Genomic DNA, 25,176 nt, shown 5'->3' on the forward strand with positions numbered 1-25,176 from the left:
ATATTATTGTGACAGTTTCCCTGCAGCTGAAAGTACAGTGTCCTGAGGAAATACACCTTTCTAATCTGAACAGTGGCTCCATATGGGTTAGCTGTGGCCTTGAAAATAGAAAGCAGTGTTTTCTGCACAGCCCGTCTCTTTTCTATGTAACTCGCTGAATTGTTTGGCTCATCAAAGATGCTCACCAGCATCCTCTAATGCCACATCCTCCTATTTTCTCTCCCCTTGTGGGGAAGCAGAATAAGTTCAGAATCAGTCAGGTCACATTCCTTTTCTTCTGGACATACAATTGGTGCCAGTCATCTAGCAAATGTTTCATTTCAGTTCTGTAACAAATATTGACTGTCTCCTACAAGGTACTCATCCAAAATCTGAAAGACTGAGGAATTGGCATTTGCTAGTATTTCTGCCCTAAAGGTGCATTGCAATTGATCATGGAATACTCAAAAAAAAAAAAAAATGAAAAAAGTAAGAGTATATGCAAAACCCCTTAAAACTAAGAGTGTAAGAAAATCCCTTAGAAATCCGTAACCTTCATTTAAAATGGAACTGAAAGCTGCCATCGATTTTGGCTGCCTGTCAGACATTTTTGTATAAGAGTGAAGCACGGCTTTACCTATCTGTGAAAAACAGGCTTAGCAGAGAGAGGTGCTCCTTTTTGGAATTAATCGGGTCTTCTGACTGACTGCTGCCTCCAGTCTTCTGCTGTACGGACTGTGTTTCCAAGTTGTGTTTCTTGCATCCTGTTCTTGGTTAGATTTTGACACCTCTCCATGGTCAGCTCATAGTGTTTCTCAGAAACCCTTTTATACTCAACCCTAGCATCCTCCCATCAGCCCTGCCCCTTGATCACAGAGTAGATCCAATATTCGTTATTTTAAGCACCTCCCTCCTGACACCGCATCATCACCACACATACCATTTTGATCCACTTAGCCAGGTATGGCTACCAGGGGGGCCAATCCCAATTAGAAAGGAAGCCAGGATAGTGGAGACCAGGACGTACAGGACATTCAAGTTTACTGCAGGGCATGGGGCCTGTGCTGGCCTCTTTCTGAAGAGTCAGCAGTAACCCTGCTTACCTACACAGCAGTCACCTTGGTGGTGGCGTGGGCCAGCTAACACAGACACCCCCTCTCAACTACATTATTTTTAGCAGAGACGTCAACTCACTCTTCAAGTTTGAAAGCTCAGAAATACCTTGAATGCTTTTTTTTTGTTTCTGCAACTAACCCTCCTTAATTACCTGACCCTGTCAACTCTGTTTCTCCCTCCTCTCTCATTCAGTGCCCTTTGGCTTCTTTGACACCATCCTGTGTCAAAGAAGCTGTGCATCGCTCTGTCCTTGAAATTCTGCAAACACACTCTCGAAATGTCCCCCCTTGCCCTCCTTTCTCCTTCCAGTTCACACTGTACCCTAACAGCCTGTAACACCCATGAAACCAAATCTCGTGACGTCGTTTTCCTACTTACCTCCCTCTGGCCAATTAAACCTGAAGTCTGGCTCTTCCAAACCCTCCGCAACTTTAATTTCTCTGTCGTTGCGAACATATTTCCTGGTGCGTCCTCCCAGGTGAACCAGCCCAGCACCGACACTGTTCCTCAAGCACCACTCATTCATTCTGGACTTCATGTGATGCTGTTCTCTGCAGGGTCATGGTGCCCTTCTCTCCTCTCTATAGACAAGTCTGACTTGTTCTTCCTGGTGTTGCCCGTCTCATCCCCTGTACCGTGAGACTTTTTCAGGTGCTCTAACCTGTACCGATTGCCCCTTTCTCTGAGTGCCAGTAGTGCTTACTGCCTCTAGACGGCTAAGCAGTGCCTCTTAACTCTCTGCCTTGCTACTGGTGGCCTCTATGGGAAATGAGCATGTCATTTACTTCGCACACTGGGACACTCTTGAGAGTCAATATGGTGCTGTTAATTATCTCATTGGGAAAACAGGCGCTTTAAACTTGAACTTTCCTGGGCAGAACAGGATATATGGTCATGCTGTTTATATTAGAGTGTCTTGTCTTCCCAACACGACTATAACCTCCTGTGGGCAGAGATCATGTTTCATGTTTGTATGTTCCTTGTCCCGTGAAACAGCACCACTCACATAACTAATGATCAGTAAATATAGGAAGGAAGAAATCAGTCAATTTATCTTCTCTGAAAAAGATGGTTCCATATAAATCAAAACAGTGCTCCCACATTGGATGTGTACAGGGCATGAATAACAAGATAACTACACAACTTCTCCATGACAATTTGGAAAAGGGCAGCTGAAATCCAAGGAGGCAGAATATAAATTTGAAGATTAGAAGAAATAGCAGCAACAGACAGATCAAATGGCGTATAGGAATTAAGGGTAGTTTGGACTAAATCAAGGTTAAAGAAAATTAAAAAAGAAAGGAATTAAGGGTAATGTAATCTTGTTGATCAAAAACATCAGGGTAATCTAAATTAAAAAAACCTTAAGTTTATATTCAGTGAGGGCTCTGAACGCACTGATCATTGTTAAATATCAGAGAGAAACCTCCACAGTATGCGACGTGGAAGGTGTAGTTTGTCATGCTTTCATTCATACTAGAGAGGAATCATCCTCAAGAGATGAAGTATAATCATTTTATTGTGGGCTTTTGGTTTAAATAAACCTAATAATGTTATCCATAGTTAGGTTCAATGTGCTGTTTCCCAGTCTTCCTACCTGAAGACCTCTTGACAAATCCGTATCCTTTCCCTCCAGGAATATTTTAGCCTTTGTCTTAGCAGCTTGGTGCCTGAAAGAGAGAGGATCAGATAAAAGGGAACTCCTGTCAGCCTCAGAATGCGAACCCCAAGTTTTCCTGCAGCTGATCTCAGTGAAAAGGGAGTTGCCACCGTGTAAAAAAGAACAGGAAATTAAATCATACCTCTGCTGTTAGGACCCTGTCCTAACGCCCCCACATCTTCCCCCCATGTCCACGGTGGGACAGTGCATAGATCTCCACTGATGGGCGAGACCCCCATCCCACACCTGCCTTCCCAGCTCCTCACCTGTCCTTCTCCCAGCCTCTGTCACCTCTGGCTTGGGGTCTGACCTGAGCCTCCTGGCACTGGTGGCGTTCATTCCAGATCTCCTGGCGAGGGGGAAAACTCAGTGCCTCTTGGAATGACTTTGAAGTTCATATACTGAGAAACCCTCGCTTTAAAAACAGAAAAACTCGTGACTGTCTCCTCATTCATTTATCTCAAGAACAGTCAAGCCCAGTGACGTTGTGTGGAGGGAACACATGTGTTTTCTGCCCCTTTCTTGCCTAAGGTCCCTGAGCTGGTGATTCCCAGTCTTTTAAATTTCATGTTGCTTGAGCATCAGTGTTCTATTCTGTACAATAAATAAATGAATTGTACAAAACGAAAGGCATCTTGCAAGTAGAATTTCTATAAATCTATAATTTTTTTTTTTTTTAGACAGATTCTCACAGTGTCACCCAGGCTAGAGTGCAGTAGTGTGATCATGGCTCTCTGCAACCTCTGCCTTCCAGGCTCAAGCAATTTCTCCTGCCTCAGCCTCCAGAGTAGTTGGAACTATAGGTGTGCACCACCGCGCCCAGCTAATTTTGTATTTTTAATAGAGACAGGGTTTCGCCATGGTGGCCAGGCTGGTCTCAAACTCCTGATCTCAGGTGATCCGCCTGCCTCAGCCTCCCAAAGTGCTGGGATTACAGTTGTGAGCCACTGTGCCTGGACTATTAAATCCATAATTTTGAAACTTTTTTTTTTTTTTGCTAAAAACAATGGATTAAACAGTCAAACGTCATTATACTAAAGCTTATTATTACCCAGATCTTGATACTTAACAAATAGGACTTACTCCATCGAAATACACCAACCATTTTAAACAAAGGCGCTGCACAGCTCACCAAAGGAAAGTCCCTCTTCCCAACAGTTGTATTATAAATAGGTGCCTCCTTAAACTGATGGAAATTAAAATTAACCTTGTTTAATCTGAGAAACACCATCAGCACTTTGGGGCACTTCCTTTTAGACAGAAATGTCTTTGTAGCAAAACCAAATGAAGGAAGACAAGGGATATTGTCTACCCCCTTCCCACCAGGCCACCGCACACACATACACACACACACACACACACACACACACACACACACACACACACACAATGAGAGAGAGAGAGGGAGAGACAGCTCTGGCCTCAAATCGGTGAGAATCACTGGGATTGAACAAGACTTTTCAAGCCTCAGAGACCCACCAGTGTGGAGATAATGGAGGGAAACATGGGATGTAGATTCACTCCTCACTGCCTTTCAGGCTCTTGAACCATCACTTTCTCTAGGAAAAATAAAAAAGTGTAGCTTGACTCACTTTTAAAGTCTCCCATTAAAGTAATAATAAATGTCTCCAGGTCAGAGATTCTGTGGTTCAGAGATGGTAGCCCAAAATCTCAGAAGTAAACCTAAAGAACCAGATAAATATGGCTTGGAATGAATCGTATGGATATTTAGAGCCCTTTTCATTACATCAACCAACTGAAAATAGCCCCATACCGTAGCAGTCCACCCTAAGTATGAGGCGTTCTCACGGCCAGCTTTTGCAATCCTTGACTTTTGTGTCTGTATATCTGACTGCCCCGCATGCCGGCTCCTGCTAAAGTCTCACATCTATAACGCAGTGAGATATTCTCATTTCATCAGTAAATACCTCCTCTGTAATACTTTATTTCCTTAATTTAAAGGTATCATTTTTAGGTGCATTAGTTGATGAACTGTGCTAAACTCTTACTGTCAAACCAAATCTAGAATGAACTTCAGGGCTCAGTATATTTTGAGACCTCTGGCTATTTAGTGAAGAAATGCTTCCTTCAGTTCCTTTAAGTTAAGTAACAGACCAGAGAAAAAACGTTGTCAGATTTATTCTTTCACGAACCATGCATTCATACCTGCCTATTATGTGCCAGCAGTGAACGGAAGGCTTGATCTCTGCCCTGGCTTTGAGCTTGCAGTCTTGATGAACACTGGACATTGTTATTTTTAAAATCGCTGGTTAACGAACTCAGGCAGGCCTTATCTGGGAAGGCCACGTCTCAGTTGAGACCTGAAGGATGAGATGTACTGATGTCTTCTGTGTTTTTCCCTGAAGGCAAATTACTGAGTCTTCTCCCAGCTACCTTTTAAAGATAGCTTTTGGTGCTTATCCCAAAAGAGTGTGTGTAAGGAGTATAATTGAAATCTAGTCAGCATTGACATTTCTGTGGCATAGCCCTAGGAGAAATTTTCTGATTTGTTCATAGACTGAAGAATGACATTTGTCCCCATTAGCAGTAGACTGTAGGTTAAAACGTTGAAATAACAGTGTCCCTCTCCATCTTGAATGTGGTAAAGACATTTGCTAAGCTTTGTTTTCTCTACCTTCCCCTAAGATTTAAAACAGCTATTATTAATAATTTGCTTCATACCCCCTCTCTATTTTAAGAATCAAGATGTTCCTCTACCTTCCATTCTCTCTCTTCCCCCCCCCAGAGTAACCTGAAGTATCCATTCTTTTGGAGACTTGGCCCAGGCTGGAGTGCAATGGCGCAGTCTCGGCTTACTGCAGCCTCCAAGCCTCCCGGGTTCCCGCGATTCTGCCTCAGCCTCCCAAGTAGCTGTAATTACAGGCGCTAGCCACCATGCCCAGCTAATTTTTGTATTTTTAGTAGAGACGGGGTTTCACCATGTTGGCCAGGCTGGTCGAGAACTCCTAACCTCGTGATCCACCTGCCTCAACCTCCCAAAGTGCTGGGATTACAGGCATGAGCCGCCACACCCCGCCCATTCATTCTTATCTTACCACTTGTGTTCCAGTAAATCCTGTTTATTATTGTTTTGTGTCCTGCTTACAGATCTTCATCCGCAGCATCACGCTCTAATTGTGCCACTTGGTTGCGTTTCACATGTCCTTTCTCCTTTTTAAAGCTTTGTCCCTCTCCATACACTGTAACTCTAGTTTATCCATTTCATCTGCTAGCCACTGCATGACAAAGCCCTTTCTTCCTCCAGCCTTCTCATAAGAAGAAGCTGGCTCTTCTCTTGCCCTGTCACCCAAGGCAGCCGTCGTCTCTGCATTTCTGGGTGCCCATGTGTGAGTTTCTCTGGAGAACACACCAGGCAATGGAACAGCCAAGTAACAGGGAACAGCATCTTCGGCTTCACTGGGGATTGTCAGGTTGCTCTCGAAACTGATAAACTGATGCAGCCGCCAGCAAGGTAGAAGAAATCCAACTTTCTGGCATTCTTGCCAAGATCTCTTGTTACCAGGCTTTCATTTCCACCGGTCTGGTGGTTCTCAAGTGACGCTCAGTGGTAGAATCTCTGATCACTGACGAAGCTCTGCATCCTTTCCTATTTGTCATGATTTAGTTATTTTTCCTCTGTGGATTTCTATCCTCTTCCTATTTTTCTACTAGGTGGTTCTTCTCTTACTGACTTGGGTTTTTTTGTCAACGATATGCATTGCAAATATCGCTCCTTATTTTCCAATTGTGAAAACATTGCCCACGATGTCTTTTATCTTTCCAAAGTTGAGATTTGACAGGCAGACAGATTTTCTTTATGTTTTTTGCCTTTTTGTGCCCATTTTAAAAGAACCTCCCTACTCGGATGATATAATGGTATCCTCCTATTTTTTTTTTCAACAAAGTTTTATTTTTTATATTCAGGTCTTTAATCCACCTGGAATTTACTTTTACCTAAAATGTGAGGGAGAGGTTTAATTTAATTGTTTTTCACTGTGGATAGTCAGTCATCTTAACAGCATCCATATTCTACTGATTCATAATTCTATCTCTGTCATATACTGAGCTCCTCTCACAATGTTTACATTTGGTCTTTTATCTACCTTCATCTGTTATCTGAGTCATCGTTTTCATTGCTTTGACATTGTAATAATTCTTAAGATCTTACAGGTCATGCCCTCTGCTTTCCTCCTCCCCTTTCTCCTCTCTAGTTCTTTGCCTCTATGTTGTTTTCTTCTTCCTGTAAATGGGAAGGCCGGCCAGGAGATGACTGAATCAGGGGGGTAGTTCCCCCATACTGTTCTTGGGGTAACAAGTAAGTCTCACAAGATCTGATGGTTTTATAAATGGAAGTTCCCCTGTGCAAGCTCTTTTGTCTGCCGCCATGTAAGATATGCCTTTGCTCTTCCTTCACCTTCTTCCATAAATGGGAAGAAAAGATGGATTATTCTAACCCATAAACAGATTGAACCCATTTATGCTTAGTGTTCCATTATTGGAATGCTAAGCTTGTGGGAGGTATTTATATTCTACTGTTCAAGGTCATTGCCAAGGTCTGTTTTTTTCACAAAATATTTGCAACCTCCACCATAAATCGGTTAAGCACAGTGTTTAGTAATTGTTTGAATGAGTCTGTGTGCTATATTCTTCTAGTCTTTGTTCTGAAATTTTCCTCATCACTGTGGAATGATGTGGAGTTTAGTTGGTTGATTTGTTCTAGATCAAGGATGGTGTTTCTTCACTATTTGAAGATATTCCAGTGTTCTCTAGATTCAGTTGTTGTAGAGTCTGATCATGCTGTTCTTCTGTAGATCATCTGTCTTTTTTGCTGTAGTTGCCTGTAGGATCTCTTTGCCTTCAGTGTTCTTTGGTTTCTTACTACAGGTCTAGTTATGTATTTATTTTTCTTAATCTGCTTTGTTGTTGTGCTTCTTAGAACCAAGGATCTGTGACTCACCAATTCTGAAAACTTTTTATCTACTCTCTCTTTGCTTTCCTTCATTCTTTCAGTTCTCTCTCTCTGAAACATCTATTAGTGTTTACTGGACTTTTTTTCTCTATCCTTTGTATCTCTTATCTGTTCTAGTTCCATCTCTCATCTCTATGTTACAGTCTGGGTCATTCTCCATTCTCCAGATCTGTCTCCCTGGCCTGCTCAGTGATATTAATTTATCAATTAACATGTCCTTTGAGTTTTTACCTTTCATATGGTTTGACTGTGTTCCCACCCAGATCCCACCTTGAATTATAATAATCCCCATGTGTCAAGGGCAGGCCAGGTGGAAATAACTGAATCATGAGGGTCATTCCCCTATACTGTTCTTGTGGTAGTAAATAATTGTCACAAAATCTGTTGGTTTTATAAATGGGAGTTCCCCTGCCCAAGCTCTCTTTCCTGCCACCATGTAAGATATGCCTTTGCTCTTCCTTCACCTTCTGCCGTGATTGTGAGACCTCCCCAACCATGTGGAACTGTGAGTACATTATAAATTATAAAATTAATCTTTCCTTTATAAATTACCCAGTCTCAGGTACGTCTTTATTAGCAGCGTGAGAACAGGCTAACACAAGATACTATATTTTTAATTTCTGTAAGTTCTATTTGGTTCTTTTTGAAATCAGCCCATTATTCTCCTGGTGCATTGAATTTTTCCTTGCTCATTTTAAACACACTTACTTTGCTGTCCATTGCCATCTGCAAGGGGCTTGTCACCCTGCAGCTTCTGAGTCCACTGCCTCTGGCATTTGCTGGGTCATTGTATGTTTTCTTATTTTAAATATGAGCTCATCTCTAGAAGGCCTGTTTTCCTTTTCTTTTTTCTGTGAGAATCTGTTGTGGCCCAGGTTTCAGGTCATCCTTTCAGACTCATTTGCATTTTCCTCTGTCCAAAACCCAGGGGTGTCAACAGCAATGCTTCTGCTCACTTACACTTTTATGCAGTGGTACAACCTCAGATTCCAAACCTCTGCCAGGTGCAAGCCAACCATTTAGAATTTTATTTATTTTTTTTTTTTGAGATGGAGTCTTGCCGTGTCTCCCAGGCTGGAGTGCAGTGGCACGATCTTGGCTCACTGCAACCTCCACCCCCCAGGTTCAGCAGTTCTCCTTCCTCAGCCTCCTAAGTAGCTGGGCTTACAGGTGCATGCCACCATGCCCAGCCGATTTTTGTATTTTTAGTAGAGACAGGTTTGGCCGTGTTGGCCAGGCTGGTCTCAAACCCTTGACTTCAAGTGATCTGCCCACCTTGGCCTCCCAAAGTGCCGGGATTACAGGCATGAGCCAGCATACCTGGCCGCATTTAGAATTTTCTAAGGAAACTTTCTTTTTTCCCCTCAGAGCAGGGACAGAGCTTGCTTGTTGCCTCGCTGTACTCGAGGGTAGACCCTTATTCTTCAAAGCCTCACCAGAGGCTTTCGTTCCAGCTCCCCGCTCATGTAGGCCCGAGACCTCCTTGCCCTTGCCCTGCAGGTGTAGAAACCTGAGCTTCATGTGGCACTGCCTCTCCCCCACCCACCCCAGGACAGTCGCAGGCTGTGCCTTTGGAATGCACGTGCTCTTCCCTGGAGCTTTCTCCACCCTCTTTCTCCCTTCTTCAGCTCACGTCCACTTTTTGCTTTGGTTTCGGCTCAGCCATCACTTTATCCGAAAACTTTCCCACCTGAGAATGGGTGAGGTGCCCCTTGGCTGTGTACCTGCTGGGCTTCTGGGATCACGGTGTGCTCTGGGCTGTCCTTGACTTCTGACTGCCTTTATCCTCCCTTTATCCACTGCACTGCAGGCTTTTTGGGGACGAGGGACCATTTGTTCAGTAATACCTAGCATAGACTTGGCATATTGTGTGTGGTGGATAAATATGTCTTGAATTAATGCATTTTATTTTTGTAGTAAGGTCACAATGAGGTTTCAGTGCCAGATTCGTAACCCTCAGTTTGTATACAGGATCAGAGAGCATCATCCACCGTAATTGCACTTAATAAGAACCAACGAAAATGTGAGAAAAACCATATGCTAAAATAGATCACATCTCAAGAGATCACTTGTGGCTGTGTGTCCCGTGATGTGCCTCTAAGATGTGTGGGTGCACAGAGGCCAGCAGTGCCCACTCAGTGTGCTGAGGCTAAGGGGCATCCAAACCCGGGGGCCGTATGCCATCGAGGGTGCATGAAGAGTCAGGCTTACTGGGCATCACAGCTACTCAGGAGGCTAAGGCGAAAGGATTGCTTGAGGCCAGGAGTCCAAGGCCAGCCTGGGCAACATAGCGAGACCCCCGTCTTTTAAACAGAGGAAGAGCCAGGCTTTACTCCAACCTGTATAAAATGCTCTCCTCTAGAAGGCTCTTTGGTTTCTAGAGTGGAATGCCACCCCGTTCCCTTAGGAAAAAGATGTCTGGTGCGGCTGCAGGTGGAAATGGTCAGGAACGGGGCTGCTGACAGGCCTGGACTCTGTGTCCCTCCCCATGAGCCTGGTCTTCGTGTCTCCCGTCCCTGCTTCTCTCTGTGCACTTTATTCGCCTCCCTGCCGGCTGGCTTCCGCCTTTTGCTTGCTGTTCTGGTTTGCACATGGCAGGCACATCATGCTTCTCACACTGTGACATTTTAGCATCGCCAGCTCCTGGTAAACCCCTTGTTCCCTCATTGCCTGCCATTCTCAGGAGGAGGACAGGAGAGAGGCCAGCTCATCACTTGACCCACCTGTGGCTTGGCTTCGCTTAGGTCAAGGGCACATCATCCTGCAGCCAAGCTGTGGCTTAGAGGGCACTGGAACAAAGCAGTCCTGCCCATTAGGGCAGCAGGGGCGAGAAGTGGGCAGTTTCCTGTGGACATCCTGATCTTTCTCCACGTTCACCAGTCAACCTTCTGTTTGCTTGGTCCCCCTTTCTGGCCCCTTGACCCCAACAAGTAAAGTACTGAGTTATGACATCAGATATTCCAGATACAGAAAGAGAATCCTTCACCCCTGCATTGCATATTACTTAGTTGTCATTCTAGTTGATGTATCAATCAACTATTGTGTGTAACTTTAGGTTTAGGTCTGAATTTTCTGGGTGGTCTGCCAAAATCAGATTCCTGAGCCTGTATGCTGAGAACCCATTCCAAGTAGAACAGTTGCACCAAGATGTGGAGGACATCGGGCGCTGCCTGAACAGCCAGTCTTGAATCTAGCTCTTTCCCACCCTCTCGTAGCCTTTTACATGCCACGGTTACTGTTATTTTAATACACCGATGGACCAGGCGTGGTGGCTCACACCTGTAATCCCAGCACTTTGGGAGGCAGAGGCGGGCGAATCACCTGAGGTTGGGAGTTCGAGACCAGCCTGACCAACATGCAGAAACCCCGTCTCCATAAAAAATACAAAGTTAGCTGGGTGTGGTGGCACATGCCTGTAACCCTAGCTACTTGGGAAGCTAAGGCAGGAGAATCACTTAAACCAGGAGGCAGAGGCTGCAGGGAGCCGAGATCACGCTGTTGCACTCCAGCCTGGGCAACAAGAGCAAAAACAATTCCCTCCTAATACAATTGATGGTTATCAAGCCTACAACTTATATGTTTCCACTTTCTCCTTGAATATGGAGAATGACACGCTAAATATTATCGGAGAAAATATATACTCTGTTGGATCCGGATACAATTTGAGGCACAGTTATCAAATCTCAGAGTTCAAGAAATATCTGTGTATCCATCCTCCCCACAGCTTCCCTGCCGTGTACTCACCTGGCCTCCTGGGGACAGGTGATCTGCCAGCCCCTGCCCTGTTCCTCTTCCCCAGTTGGCCACCATGCTTCTGCTTTGTGAGGTTGAAAGTAACACCCAGCATTCCCAAGTTTAACATGGGAGGATGCACTTAGCTATGGATTTGCTTATGTTTACCATTCAACCATTTTCTTTTTACAATCACGGTGTGCTCAAATACAACTGTAAAAGTAATTCATTTCTGTGGAAAATAACTCCTGTTAGCTGTGCAGTCTCATGCCAGGTGTTTAAGCTGTCCATACTTGGATTTTGTAATCTGTAATTTACAATCACAATACCTACCCCTACTGGTTACAGAGAGATTAAACGAGATGTGTACCAACTGGGGAATCTCAAGTGATAGCTCTAAGGCAGTAAGAGGAAAGAGAGTGGGAGGGAGCCCGGTTGTGATCCACTCACTCAGATGTGTGGGCGGGCTGCTCCCACAACTCCCTCTGCCTCTGCACATCCCTGGCTGCAAAGTGACCCCCAGTTGGGTCCCTTTGCTTGTCCCCTGGGACCTGACAGCAGAGACTATTGTCCCTCGCCCCTGGCGAGATTTAGGAGTTTGGCAGATCTAATGAACACCCAGTGTTCAGTTCTGCATGCTGTAAACCTTGACTTCCTTGCACGATGTAAACCTTGATTGCTTTGTTTTGTTTGGTTTTGTTTGTTGTGTTGTGTTTTTGTTTTTTGTTTTTGTTTTTTTTTTTTGAGATGGAGTCTCGCACTGTCAGCAGGCTGGAGTGCAGAGGCACGGTCTCGGCTCCCTGCAACCTCCACCCCCTGAGTTCAAGCAGTTCTCCTGCCTCAGCCTCCTGAGTAGCTGGTACTACAGGTGCACCATGCCCAGCTAATTTTTTTATTTTTAGTAGAGACAGAGTTTATCCATATTGGCCAAGATGGTCTCAATCCCCTGACCTCATGATCCACCCACCTTAGCCTCCCCATGCTGGGATTACAAGCGTGAGCCACCGTGCCCAGCCATAAACCTTGATTTGACCACAAGTTAAAACTAAGTCATCAAATCTGAAGCTGGGCTGTGACTGCTAGCCAGATTCTTAGAGGATTTCACCACGAAATGAAAGCTCTCCCAACCTACCCCTGCTTCTGAAAGTATCTGCTAGACTTGGTGACTTCCTTTCAAAATCTAAGCCATATTCTGCTTTTCCCAGCACAGCCAGCCAGAAAAACCGAAATTTAAAGTCCCTCAAGAGAACCACAATGCAGATAGATTGCTGTTTGGGGAACCTGGCCAGCCCACCCTGTTCACAGAGTGACGCATTCAGCATGTCAGACACACCACACGCTTCCGTGTTCACTTGATGATTACACGAAGAGCAGCATTCTAAAGGAAGCGTCTGCCCAGCCACCAGCAGCTGATTCGTTATTTATATACAATTAAAGGGCAGGGCTCAAGTGAACGCCCAGCATCTGGGAAAAGTCATTATTTATGTACGGATGAGATGAAGCCTTTGTCATTTCTCTGGTGGCTTAACATACTCCCTGTGCCTTGGGACTCATATTAAGCAGAAGAGATGCTTTAACTCCTTTATTTAAATTGTTGGTCTTATTCCACTTTTTCAGATTATCTGGGCTCGTTTAAAATTAGCCCTTGCTTCTCCTTCATATATTAAAATAGGAAAGGAGGAAAATTTCTTTTTGGAACCTATTGCCTTCTGTAGATGAATGCAAATGATTCGACTATGCTTCTTAATGACCCACTATTAACATGGTAGAAAACTCAGTGCATTAATGCAATACCTCTTTTCACATCATTACTCCTAATGGAACTGTTACCAGGATAATAGCTTGACCTTTAGCTATAGATTCAGGTAGCAAAAGTGCATTCTGTCTCCCCAATACCTCTATTCACATAGCATATTGACTGTTTGCAGATCAATGCAATGACAGTCTTTTGGCCTTGTTCTTGAGGCCTCATCTGCTATCGTAACGGAGAGAATAGGATTTCGTCTTCAGTAGGTAAATTCTAGTTAAAAGTCTCTTTTAAGTTTAGATGTAATCCATGAACTAGAGTGTCAATAACATGCCCGGTGGAAATATTTATTTGAATAGGTATTTTTTGAAAAGCCTTTTGCTGCACCTTCAAAGGTCTTAGACACGAACCCGGGAGATAGTGATTTTCTTGGCTTTTTTCTATTGAAACCAAATTAGTTTCCGCTGAGGCTAGAAAAATAATAACCAGACACGGCTGCCCTTCTAGTGACTGCGGGAATATTTGAGCTCAGGGCTGGACTAGAAAGGTCTGATCTGAACCCCCTCACGACGTGGGAGCAGAGATTCCACAACCTCCTTTGGCTTATCTTAAATTTGTTTGTCCACACCCATGGGAATCATTCAATTTGGCATAGTCCAAATCCACTTTGCTAATTTGGAACCATGACTTTCTAATGTGTGCTAATTTGGACACATGCTTTTCACAACCCAAGAAAAGAGGGGTTGCTATGGAAATTAACTATATAAATAATATTCCAAGGGGGGAGATGCTTACCTGCTAAGATGGTGGATTCAGTCGTTTTTGTAGTACACATTTTTATATAAATGGAGAGCATGCTAAATAGAAATATTTTGTTCTGTTTATTGAAATAGGACTTCAAGAACCTTTTGGAAATTATCTGATTAGTAAATGTTCTTGTGGGCATTTGAATACAATAAGACCTTGCTTCTTTAAATAGATTAATTAAAGACTTCCTGCTAATTCAGACAGACTATTTTCCCCCCAATTAGTCTAAATTTGTAAGCTAATGTATTTGCTTCCATTAGAAAGAAAACTGGAAAATATGTTTGCCTATTTATCAAATGCTTGAGTTCTTCTTCAGAAAAAGGCATTATAGTAGGTGCTTTGATGGAGACAAAAGAGATGAAGACCCTGAAGTTACTTACAATCCAGTGGCAGAGATTTGAAAGCACCCACCCCCAGGGATAGCATTTCTTCTGCATCTCCCCGCCTCGCCCTCCCGGTCCCCACATATCACACACTGGGCAGCCTTGTTGACTCTCTTCCCAGTCATTAATTCTGCTTCTAACCATCACTGCCCCTCTCCCCAGGTGGGGCTTCGATGGAACCTTTCCATTACAGTTCTTACCGTAGCCCTACATGTTCCTCTCACTCCCCGGCCCCACTGTCATCCTGATCACTTCCCTGTCCCCATGACCAATGGCCTAGCCTGTGTAGCTGCCATTCACCTCTGCTGCGTGTCAGCCCCACACTACTGGTCACACCTTAGCATCCTCAGCTGCTGGCAGATGCTCCGGTATCTCAGGGGTCAGTTCTTCCAGCGCCACGACCCCTGCTTGGCAACCAGCGTCATCTGCATTCCCTGATCTCTATAGACATCTCTAAGCCCATGATCCTTTTTCTGCTTTCATGTCCTTCCTAGATCTGGGGGTAAAAGAGAAGGGAGGGAGTGGAAAGGTGAGTTCATTCAGGCCAGGTCACACCTTCAGCATCTTCAAGGGCCTCTATGGCTGTTCTTCTGCCAGAACTGTCCAGCAAAGTCCTGAGCCTAGACCAGCCCTACCATCTATTGTCCTGAAGGAGCTGCAGGGGACCGAGGGGGACAGCCTGCATAGACTGTGGCCACGTCATGTGGCCCTACCACGTAGCCCATCTGCGGGTTGGCAGCTGTCCGTGGTCTGCTTCCCCTCCGATTCTTCTCAGAGGTGATCCCACACTTCCTCCACACCATCCATCCCCCAGAGCCCCTCACCCCTGAGCTCACTGAGGCCTCAGGAGTGTTTGCTGCAGTCTAGACCCACTTCCGAACCGACCATCTTCCCTTCCCGTGGGTTGAGAAAAGGACGTTTCCCTCCTTCCATTGGAGGCAGCCCCTGCATTCCTATTCCAGATCCATCAGCCCCGGCCCCCCAGGGCGGTGCCTTTGACAGTCTACTCCTTTTCCCTGTGTGTCATTCTCTCCCATCGCTGCTCCCTCAGCCTGCACCCCACGCCCACGTCCCCATCCCTCAGCCATCCTGTCTCCCCTGTTCTTCTGCCCTCCCCTCTGGGCCAGGTGTCCTGACAGTGGCCAGCCTCCCTGGCCCTCACTGACCTTCAGAGGGCACCAAGCCACCCCTCCTGCCCCTCTTCTGCACTGCAGCCCACTGGTCCCTCCTTTTTTTTTTTTTTTTTTTAGACATAATTTTGCTCTTGTTGCTCAGGCTGGAGTGCCATGGCACAATCTCGGCCCACTGCAACCTCCACCTCCCAGGTTCAAGCAATTCTCCTGTCTCAGCCTCCCAATACCTGGGATTACAGGCATGCACCAACAAGCCCAGCTAATTTTGTATTCTTAGTAGAGACAGGGTTTCTCCATGTTGGTCAGGCTGGTCTCGAACTCCAGACCTCAAGTGATCTGTCTGCCTCAGCCTCCCAAAGTGCTGGGAGTACAGGGATGAGCCACCGCACCCGGCCTGGTCCCTCCTTTTTATTGGAGCCACTCACTGGCCTTCCCACCACTCTTCCTACCCTCCTGCCTGGCCAGCCGCACTTGGGCCCCTTCAGGCACTAGTCTACTGTCACCTTCTCCCTGGCAGTGTGGCCTTCCCCAGGGCTCCCAACCCAGCCTGTGCACTTTCCACTCTGTGTTGTCTGGTGAATGTTCTCTCTCTCACTGTTTTTTATTTGTTTGTTTTTTGTTTTTTTCAGTCAGTCTTTCTCTGCTGCCCAGGTTGGAGTGCAGTGGTGCTATCTTGGCTTGCTGCAACCTCCACCTCTCAGGTTCTAGTGATTCTCCTGCCTCAACCTCCCGAGTAGCTGGGATTACAGGTTCACGCCATCATGCACAGCTACTGCTATGTATTTTTAGTAGAGTCAGGGTTTTACTGTGTTGGCCAGGCTGGTCTCAAACTCCTGACCTCAAGTGATCCACCCACTTCGGCCTCCCAAAGTACTGGGATTACAGGCCACCACGCCCAGCCTCTCTCACTGTTTTAATCACCACATGTATGTTTCTCTCAAACCAATGTCTTCAGCTTAGCCCCTTCTTTGAACTGTAGGTTTCTCTGTCTAAATACACTTGGCCTCCTTGTCTGTATGTTCTGCAACCACAGATTCAACCAGCTATAGATTGAAAATATCCAGAAAAAAGAATTCAATGCAGCAATAAAAAATAATGCAAATAGGATGGGCGCCCCTCCACTGCTGTTGTATATGCTGGTATCTCAGGGCACAATTGTACAAGTTGCTTAAGGTCTCACTTGATTGCCCAGGCTGGAGTGTAATGGTGTGATCATAGCTTACTGCAGCCTCGAACTCCTAGGCTCAAGCGATCCTCCTGCCTCAGCTTCCTAAATAGCTGGGACCACAGGCTTGCACCATCACTGTCAGATGATTGATTGAGACAGGGTCTCACTGTGTTACCCAGGCTGGTCTCAAACCCCTGGCCTCAAGCAGCCCTCCCACCTTAGCCTCCTGAAGTGTTGAAATTACAGGCATGACCCACCATGCCTGGCCTGTATCCTGGACTTGAACATCTGCACATTCTGGTATCTGCTGGGGGTCCTGGAACCAGGACTATGTCTGCCATCTCCACGTGGGTGCTCCACAAACACCCCAAACTCAGCATGCTCCAGAGCAAGCCTGCGATGTCCTCTCAGCTCACACACCTTCCCTTTCTTCTTTTTACCTTATCATGTATTTAACCAAACAATGCCAGTTCTGAGAGGCCCTTGATGCTTTACTAGCTCAGACTTCGGCAGTCGCTGCCTGAAGGGAAGCCCCCTGCTTCACTCTGGGCTCCCTGAAATGTGTCTGCCACTCTACTGACATTCATGACTTCCTCCGGAAGTGGATTGTTTCCATGACTGTAGAGATCATGTGTAGCTGCTTTTCTTCTTTCAAATGATTTCCTTAGGATAAATTTCCAGGAGGAAGATTACCAGTCCAAAGGTACAACAGTTGTATCTCTCCCATTAAATATTACTCTTATTTCTCAAAAGAGTTTTTGCCTATTTTGCACCAACAGGAATGTTTGAATGTGCCGTGTCCGCACAGTTTTATCCGGATCAAGTATTAGCTTTCTGACATCGTTTTTCTGATCTTAGTAGGTATCAAGTGTGTTTTTCAGTTCTTTGGTTTACTTATTAATTGAACATTTTTCCTAATATTTTTTGTTAAATTTTTTTTTGCCTATTTATCTATGGACCTTTCAAAGCAACTCTTTCATTTGAATGAGCTTTGTCTGCTGGCGGATAGTGAACCTTTTTGGTCACATTTAGTACAACTAGCTTTTCTCATTCTGATGGAACGTCTTATTTTTCATTCAATAGAAATTTTACCTTTTTCTGTAGTTGAATCTGTCAATATTTTTTTTAAGCGAAACCTTTTAAAACATTGAAATTACCGGTATCTTAAATACCAAGGAGGCAATGTGATGCGATGGCCTACCAGATCTTGGCCTCATGAAGAACAAGTTGAAAAGATGAGTTTAAACGTGCCCAGGAATCAGCGTGAGGCCGAAACGTCCACACCAGCGCCGCGTGTGCAGCCACACACTGTGCACATCCTACCCACGATCATCGTCCCGCCTCCCTGGTATCTGGCCCTAGGCTTCTCCTTAGTTCCCTTTGGGCTTAATCGGGTAGTTCTTTCCTGAGAGCTCGTGCCATGTGCGAGGGATTGACTTGAGATAGAATTGGAGCTTTCATCATGACATCAACTGAATTATTATTTGAGGGCTGATTGAGTTAGTAGAAATCGCCATGAGAAAGACCATCGTTTCGTGTAATTTCACATTCAATTTTGAATCGACAACAAAAGAGTAAACTCTTTTGGCCGGGCGCGGTGGCTCACGCCTGTAATCCCAGTACTTTGGGAGGCCAAGGCGGGTGGATCACGAGGTCAAGAGATCGAGACCATCCTGGTCAAATGGTGAAACCCCGTCTCTACTAAAAATACAAAAAATCAGCTGGGCATGGTGGCACATGCCTGTAATCCCAGCTACTCAGGAGGCTGAGGCAGGAGAATTGCCTGAACCCAGGAGGCGGAGGTTGCGGTGAGCCGAGATTGCGCCATTGCACTCCAGCCTGGGTAACAAGAGTGAAACTCCGTCTCAAAAAAAAAAAAAAAAATAAAAAGAGTGAACTCTTTTAATACATTTGCTAGACCTCGTCATAAGGTCAGTAAACCCTTAGGAAGCATTTTCTTCTCTGCCTATAAGACACATACGCATGGATGCAGAGCCAGGAGAAAGAGCAGTCTCCATACAGACTACTTAGTGAGTATCACCAGTTTCATTTTGAAGCACAATGCATTGGACATAGCCAGGGCTTGCTAATCCATCTTTGCCAAAGAAATATAACACAGATATTGAACATATATCGTGCAGAACTGACATCCTTTAGAAGTACACTTTTGTTTTCTTTTTAGAATATATTTCTGTTTCAGATCTGCATATTTTCCTTGCTAAGGTATTTAACAATATTTTACATTTTCTTTTAGTCTTCACAGAAAAGTACTGTACAGCTAACCATGTGGATAAGCTTCCTGGCCCAAGAGATTGGGTACAGATTCTACAGGATCAAATTAAACTGGCCAGAAGAAGGTTAAAAAGAGGCTCAGGTATGACTAAGGTGCAAAAAAATAATTGCAGAAGCACTTATGAATTCTTAGGCTTTGTAAAGTACAATACTTGACTCTAGGTTATTTCAGTGTCTTTTTTTCTGAAAGAGACACTGTGTATAATATGCTATGATTTGCTCTCTTAAAGTCTCATTCAAGTGAATTTTGAAACTCACCTTCAGACTAAATCGTAAAAATTATGTCAGGCCATTTGCTTTGAGTAGTACAAGTGAAAAAGAGTGCTAATCTCCTTTGTGGTCTGATGCGTCTTATATATGAAAACTGGATCTCTCTTTTGTGGTTTGCTTCTGTTTGCCTACTGATTTTGATTTGTTTGGATCTGCATGACTTTATAAAAGTATGAGTTGTTTAAGGTAATTAAAAAAAAGAAGAGGAAGAGAGAAACTCTTCTACCAGAAACACAACATCAAGTAAAAGGGATTTTAAGGGTGTGTGTGTGTGTGTGTGTGTGTGTGTGTGTGTGTGTACGCATGCATGCGCATGTGCGTGCATGGGTTGTGTGTGGGGGTTGTGGGTTTAAAATTCTGGACTTGGAGATTCTGGGATTATTCTTCCAGGAAAAATGAGGACCAGCTGAATTCTGACTGTTCAGATTTGATCACTGAAGTCTCAGCTTCCCCAAAGTGACAGTGGGGGCCAATTTACTAGTGAAGAATCCCTGTATGTTTGGCTTTCTCCTATCAAATGAGAATAATTATCTCTAGGAGGCCACAAATCTCTAGATACTATTTTTAAATTTCATATAAATTCGCATAGCCATTATGAAAAGCAGTTTGGAGGTTCCTCAAAAATTAAAGATGGCTGAGAGGCTGAGGCAGGAGGATTGCTTGAGCCCAGGAGTTAGAGACCAGCCTGGGCAACATCTCCAGATGTTTTGTGGTGATGGAGACCCCATCTATATACACACACACACAAAAAAAAAAACCTTAAAAGTTAACCAGGCAGGTTGGTACACACCTGTTGTCCCACCTACTTGGGAGGCTAAGATGGGAGGATCGCTTGAGCCCAGGAGTTTAAGGCTGCAGTGAACTCTGATTGGTCACTGCACTGCAGTCTGGGTGACAGAGTGAGACCCTCTTTCTTTAAAGAAAAAGAAAGTGGGGAAATTCTGTAGAAGGTTGTTCTCAGGGACCCAGAAAGACCTTGCTAGCAGTGGATCACGTGACTGAATAAGAAACACAATTTAAATGTTGTTCTGGTGCCTTCCCCATGCTGCATATTTTAGACATAAACACACCTTATTTTCCTTCTATCGTCAGATGCTGAGACTGATTATTATGAGTTCCGGTCTCTGTCCCCACCATCTCACCAGCACACATCCCTCTTCTCCTTCCCACAAGCAGACTGGCCAGGGAACACATCCCCTAACCATGTCACATTTCTATTAATAATTCATATCACAAGTGCCCATTTTCCCCCTGGGCTTGCCCATTTCTACAGGTTGAGACCCAAGCCGTAGCCTGCTCCCCACCCTTCCCCTCCTGGAGGAGCCTCCACTCACGTGGAAGACTGCCCGCTTCTCCCCCTTAGACTTCAGAATATTTGATGTCAGACGTTGTAACTTTTGACCACTGGTCTAGATGATCTGCCCAGATGCTTATGATCGGCGCCTTGGCCCTTCTCTTCTGTGTTCCTAGCAGGTTCTATTAGCAACTGAGAAGTGGAAGGTGGCTGTAAGACACAGCCAACCCTGACATGCAGACCCAAATGATAGCACATCAGCAGTGACCTGCCACATACAGCTTGTCTCCCCATTTTGTCAAATCCTGTTAACACATCATCCTCCTCTTGGGCTCAGAAGTGGGTCCCCAGCAAATTGAAACCAGAGCCACTTGCATTTCCTTCTGTGATGCCAGTAGGAACCGAGAGATCTGGATCAATAATGTGACTTGCTGTCATGCTTTTTGTTTTGACGATTTTCAGTCTAAACGATAATACAAACAGTGTCACATAGATATTGAGCAACTTGAACCTTATTTACCATATCTGGCTCCATTCTTGGAATAAGGTGGAGACTCTGACTCCACAAGCTAATTGGCTGCCACTTAGGGAAGCCTGCACAGCCTCTAGAAAAGAAAAAAAGAAGTGCCCACACAGATTTGAAAGGCTGTTACGCGAATCCACATAGCGATTCATGTGGGGCCCTCATCACATGGAATAATTTTTATTCTGGAACTCCAGTGATTCCTCAATTCCTCTCCTGGTGCGCATTTTTATCATTTTCATTAGATTATTTTCTCGGAGCTGAAATCACAATGTTATTTGTGTTAGGTCTCAGAGTGAAGATGTCACTGCTGTTAAATGTTTATTGGACTTGCTCAATCTTTTCCAAATTTAACAACTTGATTGTCACCAGGGAAGAAAGATTGTGAGCTTATTGTTGCAGATAGATGTTATAATTAAATTTGAATAACACAACAATGCTCTTCCTCCTTCACTCTCGGCCCCTATTCATGCAGCTCGCACGTTCTGATTTATATGTAATCATCTATATAATTTTTTGGTTATATGTGTTCTGTTCTTACTGAAGCACATAATGGCATAGCCCTGTTTTTTCAGAGGGAGGATATCTGAATTACAAAAGGAAGATCAGTTTATACCCTGATCTTCTTTTAAAACTGATCTTGTTATAACTAAATGAAAAGCAATTATACATGTAAAGAAAGTTGCTAAAATATAAAATGAACTAGAACTCGAAGATTTAAGAAATTAACTCATAGGCCAGGCACAGTGGCTCACGCCTGTAATCCCAGCACTTTGGGAGGCTGAGGCGGGCTGATCACCGGAGGTCAGGAATTCAAGACCAGCCTGGCCAACATGGGGAAAACCCATCTCTACAAAAGTACAAAAATTAGTTGAGTATGGTGGCGCACGCCTCTAGTCCCAGCTACTCAGGAGGCTGAGGCGGAAGAATCACTTGAACCCAGGAGATGGAGGTTGCAGTGAGCTGAGACCATGCCATTGCACTCCAGCCTGTGTGACAGAGTGAGGCTCCATCTAAAAAAAAAAAAAAAAGAAAAAGAAGAAAGAAATTAGCTCATAATGATGCACACAGTATGATATGGTATGTTATGTTTGGACTATTCATAGCAAAGAGGTATTAGACATTAACCCAATTCATGTCCTTGGCATTGTTAGTTACTAGCTGTGTTACCTGGAGTGAGTTTCCTAACCTCCGTCCCACTTTCCTCATTTGTTAAGATGGGCATAACAACAGACCCACCTTATAGAGTTTCCTAAGGGTTCAATAGCACATTGTATGTCAAGTGCTCAGCAAGCATTTAATAAATGGTGGAGATTATCATCATCATTATTATTATTATTATTATTACTGAAGGATTCTTAAAATCCTAGGCAATGAGAGAAGCACCCTGAAGACCATCTGTCTTTGCCAACTCATTCAAACCAGTTAGAAGAAAATCATGTCTTCTAAATATATACATAACATATGTTCATTATTTTTCATATATAAAGCAGTTTCTAAAAGCCATAGAACAAAATTTAAAATACCTGAAGCCTTTCATCCAGAGGGAAACACAGTTCACATTCTAGCATGTCCTGAATATTTTCTGTAAACCCGTTTAGTCACACCACGTGTCCTGTGGTTCGACAGAATATTTTTATGTTATGAAGTATTCATCTACGACATCATTTTTAGTGCTGGCTAATTTTCTGCAGCCTAGATGAGTCTTTCGTATTTCGTCCCTTCTCAGTGATTTCTCTTTGTGGTGGATCTAGCAGGTCGGCAGGCAAGGGGTCTTTCGCTAATGCCAGCGAGTGTCCGTCTGAGGACAAGACGTTGGAGGATGAAGGAGACAGGGGAAGCTTACAATGTTTCCAGCCCGAGCTAAGCCCTGATCACGTTTAAAGCAGCAACAATAAAAACAAGTATGTGGTACTAGTTTTCCCTTCTCCCGACTCAGGGTCACAGCGTGGTGCCAAGGCTGACCTCGTTCCGCAGCCTCCCGAGGGCTGCCCACACATATTATGCAGTCAGCAGGGGTCCTCTTGTGGGGACCACAGGCCCTGGGACATGGAGGGCACCATCGAAACTATCCCAGGGACCATAATGTGATTTTTTTCCCCTGTCCCCACCTGTTGGGGGAAACTAACAAGCCCATCCGTTATCAGGAGTCACATGAGCACCTTTTTTTTTGCATTTAACACAAGGGTTTTTTTATGACTGAAGGAGCTACCTTTGGAAAACTCCCAAGGAGATGGATGCATTTATCAGGGACGGGCGAAGGTTTGCATTTCAAAATGTAGAAATGGAGAATCTTTTGAAGATGAAGCAACACCTAGTGCTTCTTCCTGACCACATCGATGCCAGAGTTAGACTGGCAGCTCTAGGATCTGAATCAGTCATTTCCAAAGAAAGGTTCATTCTCAGGATTTCCTCAGCTGCCCCCCAGGAGTGATTCTGGCCATGCCAAGTGCAGTTCTACAACAGGAACTCACTCACACGCCCCCTCGATCACCCTGTTTAAACAATTCACCCATGTGCTGGTTTGATTTTAAGCCTTTGTAAGTAAGTGAAAATACACAGAAATCATCAGTGATCAATAGAATATGGTTCATAAGATCAAACAAAAATTTCAATACAAGAGAGTTGATTTTCTATCACTATCATCAAAAAATATTTTATTCAAATAATGATGTTAACATCTGTAATGTGAACCAACGATAGCTGAAAAGGAAAAAGAATGGCGAAAACTGTTAAGTATACTGGAGTTTTAAAAATTATATCACTGTTTTCAGTGAAATGAATGCACTCCCTGAAACTAATGAGATTTGTGTTTTATGTTTGTAACCAGCAGAGATTGCTGACGGTGATGAAAGACTGGATGGTATTTCTCTCCCACCAACAGGTAAATAAAACGCATTTACATTTTCATCACCCCCTGGAAAATGCAGCCCACAAAAATATTTGCATTGAAAATGGTTTTAACATGAGACGTGCACATGCTTGAGCAAAGTGCTTCTGCCCTGGACCCAAGCGCTGGTCACTGGAGCTTCTCGAGGCCCTGTACTCAGAGATGTTTTTCACATTGTATAGAAAAAGCATGAAACGCTACCTTTTTCTCACACTCTTATTTTCATAAAAATCTCAGAAGAGCAGATCCTAAGAACTAAGCCTCACAACACTTTGCCTCCCCAAACCTTTGGACATTACAAAATATTTTTAACATGAAATGAGATTTCACTTTAAAACAGGGACTGCTGATTTTGTGTCATCAAATTCATGGCTAGTCTGTCCCCTCCCACCTCCTCCAAACAGCCTCAGAGCCTTGAGCAGTCAATCAATGGACACTCAATGAATACTGTGTTTTAACTGAGTGATTTGAACAAGGCCAGCCATCCAGCATGAGTGACACATTCCTAATACCAGGACCAGATCAGCTGAAGACACCCTTCCATGGAAGCGTTTGCTGCCCGCTGTTGTTAAGCCACAGACATAATTCCGGCTTCATATTATTTGACTCTCAAGTAATGCTTCTGACCCTGGCTTCCTACCTGTGTGTGGGTTCATATCTAAGAGCCAGAGGGGTAGGTGTCTGATCCGTGAGCCTTGTGGAGAACAGTTTATTCCCTCCATTGGTCACAGGACTTTACTGACTGCCCTCAAAAGAATACCTGAAGATTCTCTGTCCACAAAACCCAGATACCCCTCCAAAACCCTCTTACTGAAAAATATCAGCCAAATGTTTTTTCGTCTAGATTCGGGGTGGTCTGTTTTAATTAAATTCAGCAAATAGGCCGGGCACGGTGGCCCACTCCTGTAATCCCAGCACTTTGGGAGGCCAAGGCAGGCAGATCACGAGGTCAGGAGTTCAAGACCAGCCTGACCAACATGGCGAAACCCCGTCTCTACTAAAAATACAAAAAATTAGCCAGGTGCGGTGGCACGTGCCTGTAATCCCAGCTACTCAGGAGGCTGAGGCAGGACAATCACTTGAACCCGGGAGGCAGAGGTTGCAGTGAGCCTAGATCACACCACTGCACTCCTGCCTGGGCGACAGGGCAGGACTGCGTCTCAAATATATATATAAATAAATAATTAATAAACTTAGCAAATATTAGTGAAGT

General features: G+C 44.4%; 1 protein-coding gene across 8 annotated transcripts in view; it reads left to right on the plus strand.

Annotated features, from left to right (window-relative positions):
- BEND7 (BEN domain containing 7) overlaps positions 1-25,176 on the plus strand; it is a 92,657-nt gene that overhangs the window by 60,519 nt on the left and 6,962 nt on the right. For 2 of the 8 annotated variants that reach the window (XM_032244024.1, XM_032244025.1), the window contains exons 7-8: positions 18,949-19,068; positions 23,904-23,957. In XM_032244024.1, coding sequence (XP_032099915.1) covers positions 18,949-19,068; positions 23,904-23,957 — 174 coding nt within the window. Of the gene's footprint in view, positions 1-18,948; positions 19,069-23,903; positions 23,959-25,176 lie in introns of all 8 variants that reach the window. The other 6 variants (XM_032244027.1, XM_032244028.1, XM_032244026.1 and 3 more) reach the window with 6 other exon arrangements.

This window comes from Sapajus apella, unplaced genomic scaffold, assembly GCF_009761245.1.
Source record: "Sapajus apella isolate SASKATOON/1434 unplaced genomic scaffold, GSC_monkey_1.0 scaffold53, whole genome shotgun sequence".
Lineage (NCBI taxonomy): Eukaryota > Metazoa > Chordata > Mammalia > Primates > Cebidae > Sapajus > Sapajus apella.